Source organism: Armigeres subalbatus, chromosome 2 (assembly GCF_024139115.2).
Source record: "Armigeres subalbatus isolate Guangzhou_Male chromosome 2, GZ_Asu_2, whole genome shotgun sequence".
Lineage (NCBI taxonomy): Eukaryota > Metazoa > Arthropoda > Insecta > Diptera > Culicidae > Armigeres > Armigeres subalbatus.
Genome location: NC_085140.1, coordinates 185,484,203 through 185,495,544, shown reverse-complemented (window position 1 = coordinate 185,495,544; position 11,342 = coordinate 185,484,203). Strand labels below are relative to the sequence as shown.

Genomic DNA, 11,342 nt, shown 5'->3' with positions numbered 1-11,342 from the left:
GACGAAATCAATCAAATCAAAAAGCAAAATCAGATGATAAATTAGATTTTTTTTTTCATATCTCTCTGGATTAAAAACCTGAAGCTCATAACACAATAGCCCATAGGCTAGGTTGTAGAAGATTAATCCAATCAAATACTAACATTAGGTGTGAATTCTTTCAAGTTCAGATCCATGCTGATAATTTCAATCGCAGCTATGAATTAAAATCGAAAAATAAAACATATAAATAAGTTTTAGATGTTACTTTATTTTACTTTCTCAATCTTGTAGCACATCAAGTAGATTTCATTTCATCATCTGGTAATCTTTGTTATGGTTAGAGATCAGTTTTTTTTTGCAAATCTCTACCTCTTTAAAATCGTACAACTTGACGCCTCAAAAGAACGTATTTAGGGAGTCATAATACAATAGTTCTGCATCGATACCGAAGTAATACTTGAATTTGCGAGCAATTTTAACTACGTTTTCTATATCCGAAAAGAATAACGTTTTCTTTGATTTAGAAACATTTCATCCAATCCTTTGATTTGATAATAAATGCTCTTCGAGGTAGGGTGTGTTTTGTGTTTTCTTAAAGTTCACTTCTCTATTTACATAACAGAGATTTTTTTTTGTCATAAACTGAACGAAAACTTATTTTCCTTCTTATCGATTGAGTTGATTTCCTCTGTAATACTTTCTATCATAGTTTACATAAGTGGTTGTTCGATTTTTTTTACTTTGTGAGGAGGCAGATAACATCAAAGACTTTGGCGTGCATGCTTAACATATCTAATTAGTGAGATTGAGAAAAATGCGTCTATCCTTCACATTGATTCCTAATTGGTTAAATAGTAGCTATAAATAGTTTTAAATGCTAGGTGGTTTAAATTAGAACTTAATTCCAGCCTGAACCTCAGCCATAATGCGAGCCGACTCCTTCAACTTCTGGGTTTCAGCATCAGTTAGAATTTGCTTCACTACATGGGAAACACCATTCCTGCCGAGAACGCATGGCAGTGAGAGATACACCTCCTCTTCGATTCCTTGTTCACCCTGTGGGAAAAAAAAGTTGTTATCTCATTCATAAATTACATATAATTCTGAAGCTATGATACTCACGCTGACCAAAGTTGAAACGGCATGAACATTGTATGTATTTCTAAGCAGCGCTGAAGCCAGCGAAGCAACGCTCAGGCCGATGGCCCAGGAAGTGTATCCCTTCAGTCGGATAACTTCATACGCACTGTTGACGACTTCGTGATGCAGATCACCCCACTTTTCGTCGTCATCGGCAGTTCCAATGGCTGGGTTAAGTTCCGAGAGGCGCACACCGGCAACGTTGACTCCGGACCACACTGGCACCGAGCTGTCGCCGTGTTCACCGATGATCCAACCGTGGCACGAGGTTGGGGCCAGTCCCAATCGCTGAGACATTAGGAAACGGAACCGGGACGAATCCAGATTGGTTCCGGAACCGATGACACGGTTCTTCGGCAAACCGGAGAGCTTCCATGCGACGTAGGTCAGAATATCGACCGGGTTGGAAACGACCAGCAGAAGAGTTTCCGGGCTCAGTTCAACCAGTTTGGGAATGATACCCTTCAGGATGTCGCAATTGCGCTGGACCAGATTCAGACGGCTTTCGCCTTCCTTCTGACGCACACCGGCAGTGATGACGATCAAGCGGGAACCGGCCGAAACGGCGAAATCTGGAAAAATATGATAGAAGGGAAATATTAGTCGAATTGTTCACATCATTTAGAATGATATTTGAGAATAAATTTATCACAAGGTTTGTCAGTTTAATAACAAAATCATGAGATAAAATGGGCAAAATAATAAAACAATTATGAAGGTAATAAAATCTCCCGCTTAAGCACATAAAAATACTACGGAGGAAACCCGTGGCATTTTATTGTGCCTAATATTAATTTACCCTTTCTTCCATATTCCACCACCCCCCAATCAATCTGAAAATTTCAGCTCAATCGCTTGTTGCATAAGCTGGCGCATTTGATTTGAAGATTGTATGGGGATTTCAATCAAAATATATAGGAAAATACACAATCGTCACTCATTCGATCTGGAAATTGGTTCTGATTGCTCGATTGAGCTCAGAATTGCAAAAAGTGCTGTTTGTATGTTACAGAACAGTTCCACAGAACATTGTACGATAATTAAATGAACTTTTATTTAGCTTTCGGCTGATTTATTAGGGGCTGTTTTGTGTACTTTTGGATTTATTTATAAAAAATAGGCTTACATAATTAGTGTACGTTCCCTAAGGCCGAAGTGGCCTGCGCAGTACATAAAATTCTTCTCTTCTGAAAAACTTTGTCGAAGACACCAAGTTCGTAATTTCATTACTTTTGGAGATTGATTGCTTTTCATGCCAACAAGCTTTGAACATGTTCGACGTATAAGCAAACAAGCATATGGAGACGCATGGTGCATTGGTTCATCAATTACTTGTGATGGGAGATTAACTTTTGTTTTGCATAGTAGTAAATGGTTTTTGAAGAAACAATCCTTACATTCGCTTACAACTCTATTGTTCAGGTTTTAACTTCAATTTCATTACTTGTCCTTTATTATGCGTATGAGATTGACTGCCACAATGCCCGTTATTAAATTGCAGTTAAATCAAATATGATTAAAAAATCCAATAAAACTGTTAAAACTTTTTTATTTTTCAAGTTTTCAAGTCGCAATAGCTACCAAACGGCGTATTTTTATATTGTCTAAAACCTTTAAGAACATGCCAAAGTGTAGCACGGTGTGTCTATTTGGAAACATTATTTTTCAAAAATCAGTATCTCTGAAACACCCACCACGTGAAAGTAGATGCTCTCCTCTTTCATATAGTGGATAAACTAAAATGTTCTATCGGGGGATCTAGAACAATTTTTATTTTTATCGCTATTTTTGGTGCAAATTCCATAGAAATCTCAAATGATAGCCGATTTAACCCCTTCAAAAATGTATGAAAAAATAACCCCCGATAGAACATTTTAAAAATGCACCTACGTGAAAGAGGAAAACCTAAACTTTCGTGTCGTGAGTGTCTTAGAGATACTGATTTTCTGAAAATAATCCTCTTCGGACAAACACACCGTGTGTAGAAATAAAAATAAAAAAATATAATAAAACAATTATTTTTAAGGGGTTGTCAGCAAAAAAACGTAAAAAATCTCCAAATGTAGGGGAAGGGGGGGCAAAATGCCCTAGCTAAGCAAACACTGCTTTATTGTCTCATTTGTAACGCTATTCATGGGTATTTTTACATTATGCAACAGTTAAACAAGCTTGCTAGTTGATGCCATTCAAAAATTGTCAAAAATCTCAATCATATTGATGATATTCACATTTCAAAAAAGTGGTGATATTCTGTTGCCGGAAAACTCATGAGGCAAAACGCCTTTTAGCTGGCAACTACTAGGGAACAAAGTACCATGCGTCGGCAAATCAGCATTCTGGTATGGATAGTGCGTGGAGACGCAAGTACATTGTAGGATAGCGCCACTAGGGCGTTTTGCCTCGCCAAAATGTTAGATGTTTCTTCAAAATGTGGAAATTTTCGGGTTTTCCGACCTTCCCATGCACTATTTTGAAACTTTTTTCGTCGAACCTACCTAATTTTTGATCTAGTTTTGTTACGGCCATCTTAATGAGGGTAATTATGACGGAAATCCCAAAAGGCGTTTTTGCATCGGGGGGCGTTTTGGGGCCTCTTCCCCTAACGGAATTACGAACTTGGTGTCTTCGACAAAGTTTTTCAAGAGAACTTTTGCTACAAATTAATTTTTCACCTCGCTTTTAACTTTAATACCTCCAAAGAAGCTCATTTATTTGTTGATAAAATGTCTCGAAGACACCATTACGCTAAATTGCAAAATAAATGTACTATTAACTAAATGCGCTAAAAATGCGATTTTAGACACTGTGCAATGTGTGATTTTGCCCCTCCCTTAGCACCAGGGCTATTTTTAAACACATTATAAATGCGTTAGAAAGTCACTAAGTTCTTGTTATATTGATTTGGAGATAATTGTGATAAATCATGCTGCTAATCATGTAAATTTTGAATCTGTACATTGCATCGATTTGGTGTTTCAGTTTATATTGGTTGAAACATCGAAAAAGCTTGAGGGGCTCATGTTTCATATTGGACCATCCTGGATATAGGGATTCCATCGAGGACGGAGTGAAGACCTATTTTCTACCTTGGGCCATTATCTGTCCTGTCTACAATTCTGCCCATCACAAAGCGGTTAACATCGGAAACACTGATACAGCAAACGACAACCAGATGGATGCACGCACACGTTCTGTGTTGCAGTGCTGCGAGCGATGTATCACGCGTGTCGCTGGAATTGTATCGTTGCTTGTCACGCATTTACATCGTTTCATTTTGTGCTGGCAGCAACATATGCGCCAAATAATAAAACAGTTATTGGTAGTCTAATCTATATACATAAAAATGAATTTCTGTCTGTCTGTGCCTTATAGACTCGAAAACTACTGAACCGATCTGTAGTAATAGAGACAGTAAATTGAAATAACCAATAAAAAGACCCGTAAATTGTAGAAATCATAAAACTCATACATATTTAAGTATATCGACAAAATAAAATTGATCGCGCAATGCTAAAAACGTTTGTCTTGTTCCCTCATATTCTTTCCGACGCCACAAAAAAAACAAAAAAGAAGAAAAGGAAAATGAAGATTTGACCTATAAATACGGGTGCATTGCAGAGAATCGTGGAGAATTTCGGCAGACGCAGAGGAAGCAACAGCTCAGGAGAGCAGCATCGAGGCACACGCATACGACTTCCTTCAGCAGTAGCGGCAGCCGGGACGAGGCTTGCCCAGCCGAACGCCTATCCGGCGTCCACCAGCAGCAGCCGGGACGAGGCTTGCCCAGCCGAACGCCTATCCGGCGTCCACCAGCAGCAGCCGGGACGAGGCTTGCCCAGCCGAACGCCTATCCGGCGTCCACCAGCAGCAGCCGGGACGAGGCTTGTTTAGCCGAACGCCCATCCAACTTCCATTCCACCACCAGCAGCCGGGACGAGGCTTGCTCAGCCGAACGCCTATCCGGCGTCTACCAGCAGCAGTCGGGCCGAGGCTCACTTAGCCGAGCGCCCATTCGACTTTCAGTTCATCAGCAGCGGCAGCCGGGCTTCTTTTAGCCGAGTGCTCATCTGACATCGCCAAGCCAGTTGATCGCAGATAGTCGTCTCGCCATTCTACTGCAGTAAGGTTTTAAGGGGTTCCTTGCTGCAGCAGAAACATGGAGACGACGCTGCACGGTCGCGACATTGGCGCTGCATCAGCTCCCATAAAGTGAGTTTAGATTGACGAATTCGGAGCTTCGGTGAAAAAGACGAAGCTCCCGCAGAAATGTTGATTCATTGGGGCTCCGGTGGGAAAAGACGGAGCCTTCAGCGAAAAATAATAATAAGCAACGAAAGCGGATGGATTGAGGCATATTTCAAACACTGGCCTCGGGGGGAAATGGACGGAGGTTTAATAATAATAATAATAAGAAAATAAAAAAATAAACTGTAAATACAAAACTAATGCGTTGCTATTTTTTTTTTGGCATCTTGTTACAGGACTCCTTCAAAGAAGAAAATTATGAAGGAGTTAAAGCAAGCCTTGGACAAGAACAATTCTTTGCGCGAACAAGTTGCTACATTGACATCAGGAAAAGATACAGTTTTCGAATCGAAGCAAGCTTCCTCTAGTAATGTTCGTGATGATACGTTGCTGTCCACGATGAACAGTTTAACACTGGGTACTTTGAACATCCCTATGTGCACACCATCAGAAGGTGAAACCGAGATCGATAAACGAGCATTTGAGTACTGGAAGGACATGCTCGTTTCTTCGTTACAGCTCATCAACGCTGCTGATGAGCATACCAAGTTCGGAGTGTTTAAAATCAAATCAGGTCCGAAGCTCAGGAAATTTTTCAAACTACATCGACTTCACCGGGTATGCCAGATGAGAAGTCCGCTCCGTTTTCGAACGCATTAGCTCGATTGGACGAGTATTATGGATCCAGAGCGTATACACTTTCTCAAAGAGGAAAACTCATGATGTTGAGTCAAGAAGCATCAGAAAGCAGCATTGGCTTTTTTCGACGCGTTGCTTCGGCAGCAAAATTGTGTAATTATGGGCCAGACGAAGAGATGGAGGCTGTGGTACGAGTGGTTACTAAGGGTGCCAGTGATGGACGAGTGATAGTCCTAGCCCATCGGAACTGGGTTAAGCAAGGCACAATGAAGGACTTAATAGACTTGGTACGCGATAGAGAGATTGAGAGGACCAATGAAGAAGAGTTTCAAAGAGTTCATGGTCAAGGAGGTACATCAATGATAGCAGCGGTCTCTCAACCCGGTTATGAATATCGTCACCCTCAAACGGGATTTAATTCGTATGGAAGAGGCAGAGGGTTCCAACGAGGAATCCGAGGTGGAGGAAGAGGTGGAAGAGGATTCCAGAGAGGGAATAATCGTCATCAATCCGCATCTCGTTGTCATAGGTGTGGAAGCATTTACCATCGAGCCTCCGAATGTTTTGCCATCAATAAAGAATGTCGAGTTTGTAGACAATTAGGCCATATCGCAAGGGTCTGTCCATCGAACATACAAAACACGTCACAAGCCGAGAGACGATCCTTCAAACGCCGTGGTGAAGAAGAGGAACCAGTAGAAAGGAAAATTGCGGCAATCGAGTGTTCTAATACCGATGCTGAATTGGACACAAAGGTACGGGTTAATGAAGAAGAAGTTGAGTAATTTCTTTCTTAATGCAATTGAAATATTTTGAATTTGAATAAAGTTGAGTTTTTTTTCTGATCTAATAATACTTGTTAATTCTGGTGTATTTTACAGAAAACGATTCCACAATCACATGTCACAAAACCTGAAATTCAACAAATCAATCATGTTCCACCGTTCAATAACTGTACAATCAACCAGAGAAATGCGTTGATTCAAGCTAAGGTAGCTGGTATCGAAGCTGAATTTTTAATAGACTCTGGGGCTCAAGTGAACATCTTAACCAAATTGTCATTTGATAGAATAGTGAATGATCCAAATGCTGCATCTCGAATCCTCAACTTACACTTCTGCTCGGATAAGCCTTTGAAAGCCAACGCAACGGAGAATCCCATCAAAGTCGTTGCCAATTTTTCAGCCGAGTTGTTCATTTCACCGGATAGACCAGTAATGGTAGAAAAATTCTACGTTGTAGACGAGTTTAGATCGCTTTTGGGTTTTAATACAGCAACAAGATATTCTGTTCTCGATGTTGGCTTGGGCGTACCAATACGACAGCAACATCAGTCTTTTCGGAGGAATGCACATTACGTACAAGCAGTATCAACAGTTGTAGAATTTCCGAAATTCAATATTCCTCCGGTACTGTTAAGGTACAACGTAGATGTACCCCCAGCGCGAAACGTGTATACTCATATTCCTGCAGCGTATAAGGAACTTACGAAACAGAAACTAAATTACCTATTAACAAGTGGTATTATTGAAGAAGTCAGTTTGGATATGGATCGGTCTTTCTGCTCATCACTTCTAGTGGTTCCTAAAGGCAAGGACGATATCCGACTTGTCATCGATTTGCGAGGACCAAACCGGTGTATATATCGAACACCTTTTAAAATGCCCACACTTGAATCGATACTGATGGAGCTCCATGGTGCAAAGTGGTTCTCTACTGTTGACCTCACGAACGCATTTTTCCATATTGAGCTGGATGAGAGGTCGCGACACCTAACGAATTTTTTCGCGGGTGACGGACTGTACCGTTATCGTAGACTTCCATTTGGCCTAACAAATGCACCTGATATATTCCAGGAGGTACTCCAAACAATTGTACTTGCTGGTTGTAAAGGACAAGTCAATTATCTTGACGACGTAATGATTTTGGAAAAACAAAACAAGAGCACGATGAGAATTTAGCTCAAGTAATGAAGTGCCTCCAAAATCATAATGTGAAAATAAATGAAGCCAAGTGTGCTTTTGGAAAACAAGCTGTTGACTTTCTTGGCTTTGTAGTTTCAAGCGATGGGTGGAAAATCGAGGAAGAAAAATCGCAGCTTTGAAGAACTTTAGACATCCAGAATCATTGGCCGAAGTCAAAAAGTTTCCTCGGCTTGGTCAATTTTGTTGAAAAATTCATTCCCAACAGAGCAGACAAGACAATCCTGCTTCGCTCATTAGCTAAATCTGAAAAGTTTCACTGGAATCAAGCGTTGGACGATGAATTTGAGTACCTCAAATCAGCAGCCTGGAGAACTATCACAACGCTAGGCTATTTTAATAGAGATGACCGCACTGAACTGTTCGTAGACGCGTCTCCTTATGGTCTCGGAGCCGTTTTGGTCCAATTCGACCACGAATGTAAACCGAGAGTCATTGCCTGCGCTTCGAAAGCACTATCCGCTACAGAGCAGAAGTATCCACAAACACAAAAAGAGGCATTGGCTATGGTCTGGGCGGTTGAGAAGTTTTCTCTGTATCTAATAAGCATAACCTTCACGATCAGAACTGACGCCGAGTCCAACGAGTTTATCTTTGGAGGATTGCATAGAATCGGGAAGAGAGCGGTGACCAGAGCAGAGTCATGGGCATTACGGTTGCAACCGTATAACTTTATTGTTAGAAGAATCCCAGGAGAAATGAATGTCGCTGACGCTCTGTCCAGACTGGTGAAACAGGCTCAGCCACGCGAGTCATTTGACGATGAAGCTGATTGTAATCATTTACTCTATCTTATTGACGCGGGTGCAATGGAGATATCCTGGAGCGAGATTGAGGAGCATTCAGAAAGAGACACAGAGTTAACAAAAGTGAGAACATCTATCGAATCAGGTTGCTGGGAGGACGGACTACGTAGATTTGAATCACAAGCCAAGGAATTGAGCGTTTTTGGAAGCTCAGTCTTCAGAAGTGACAAAATCGTTCTACCGAGTGCTTTAAGGAGTAAAGCCATTGAGTCTGCTCATCAGGGCCATATGGGAATTGGTTCAACAAAGAGAATTCTTCGTGAACATTTTTGGTGGCCAGGAATGAGTTCAGCAGTGGAGTCGTTCATTAAGTGCTGTGAAACGTGCCTGTTGTTATCAAAAAAAAACCCACCTGTTCCACTATGCAACAGAGAACTCCCGCACGGCCCCTGGGAGATTCTACAGATCGATTTTTTTACCGACAAAGAATTTGGATTTGGTGAATTCCTCGTCATAGTCGATACTTACTCCCGTTATCTACATGTGACAGAGATGAGACACATGGATGCGGAGTCGACAATTGCTGCTTTACATAAGATATTCGCTGAATGGGGTATCCATTAGTTATACAAAGCGACAATGGCCCCCCATTCCAAAGTGATAAATTTATAAAAACATGGCAGAACAGAGGCATTGACATCCGCAAATCTATCCCTCTGAGCCCACAATCGAATGGAGCAGTCGAGAGGCAAAATGAAGGGATAAAACGAGCTTTGTCAGCATCAAAATTAGACGGTACGCATTGGAGAGCAGCATTGAACAATTATGTACACATACATAATAAAGTTCGACCGCTTACCCGATTAGGTGTAACACCTTTTGAGTTACTAGTCGGCTGGAAGTTCAGAGGAACGTTTCCAGGGCTATGGGGGTCAGATAATTCGAAGGAACTTGATCGAGAAGATATCAGAGAAAAGGATGCCTACTCAAAACTAGAAAGTAAGCAGAATGCCGATCTGCGAAGGAATGCTAAGGACAGTAATCTAGCGGTTGGCGATAAAGTAGTCCTTACTCAAATAAAGAAGAATAAGTCCGATTCAACATTCGGATCAGAGAAGTTCACGATAGTAGCAAGGGAAGGTGCTAAAATTGTAATCCGGAGCAGTCGCGGTGTTATATACACAAGAAACGTAGGAGATGCTAAAAAGGCGGTAGTAGAGGACCAAGATGAGGAACTTTCTACAAGCAATGAAGACATAAGCTCAAATATGGACATAGGTAGGCCGTTTTATCTTTATGAACTTGAAAATTTCCTTCATGATGCAATTGTACACACAGGTCATCAACTGTCCAAGGATGCAACAAATACAGAAGTACTGGCTAAAGAAGGTGGTACAAAATCCGGCAAGGAATCTTCGAATATGGGAGTGAAAAACACCTGCGAGCAAGGTATGATAACGGTTGTTAAATCATGGTTACAACGTATAACACAAATTTCTTATTTCTTTTAATAACACTACAGGCGAATCAAAAAACAGAAGTCAAATGGATAACGGAAGATTAACTGAGCTTCGCCCTCGGCGAGATAAGAAAATACCGAATAAGCTGAAGGATATGTACCTTTTTAACATATTTGACTAGGTAGCAATTAGAATGCTGAAAATATTTTACACTAACTGCTCTTAAGTTTTCCAAACTATATTAATGAATTGACCTAAACAAACTATAAATAACAAGAAGAAATAAAAGGTACAATAAACAATATGAAAGCGATTACACTACGAAATTTTGGTATTTTTACTGATCTCTATGCTGATGTTGACAGCGCTTGTTGATTTTCTCGATTCGTAAACATGCACATCAGTGCAATTCAATGTTACCTATCAACAAAATTGTTCTGCAGCTGTTGATGTGAAATTCCAGATGCGAAAGGTGCCTTTGGTTTTTATACAGCACATCTTTTGCCTTTGCCAACTTCCGCCACTTACCAGAGGTTGCTGCTTTCGTGTCCCAAAAAATAATAATAAATATTAAGTAAAAGAAGTATACCTACTAAAGGATTAGTAAAAAAAAATGATGAACAATTCGTGCGGATCAAGATTAGCAAATCATATTTACAAAACAAAAAGTGGAAAATTAGATGTCACAAATATCGCAAATGTCACACGGAAGGGCCTTTCTAAAATTACGTACTGGTGGGTGCGGTCGATATGGTTCAGCACAGGTTACACTGGAGTGAAACAAATTTGAAGACTAACATTTGAATAAGTATTATTTTAATTATGTGGCAACAGAAATATTGTCATGATAAATATGCAAAAAAAAAAAACAACAACCGATTATTAAACAAAAAAAATATTTTTTTATATCATTCTACGCAAAGAAGTATTTGGTCATCACGAAACTGGATGTATTATCAACAAGAATGAAATATAATAGCATCAATGCGAATTAGAAAAAATCGTTCTACACTCTGAGGAAAATCTATGCTAACTGCGTTTCTCCTGGTTGACCCCACGTTCGTTTACGTGTAGTTTATACTCGATTAGTATAATCTCCGTATCCTTGCTGTGTAACGATTTAATCTGGCATAGATTACTTTTTTACT

General features: G+C 40.3%; 1 protein-coding gene across 1 annotated transcript in view; it reads right to left on the bottom strand.

The window, feature by feature from the left end:
• Positions 1-230: 230 nt before the first annotated feature.
• The window catches only part of LOC134211367 (L-lactate dehydrogenase), a 28,745-nt gene continuing 17,633 nt past the window's right edge, over positions 231-11,342 (bottom strand). Inside the window, exons 4-5 of the mRNA XM_062688161.1 lie at positions 1,105-1,694; positions 231-1,038 (exon numbers count right to left, since the gene is read on the bottom strand). Coding sequence (XP_062544145.1) covers positions 874-1,038; positions 1,105-1,694 — 755 coding nt within the window. The 3' untranslated portion in view covers positions 231-873. The remainder of the gene's footprint in view (positions 1,039-1,104; positions 1,695-11,342) is intronic.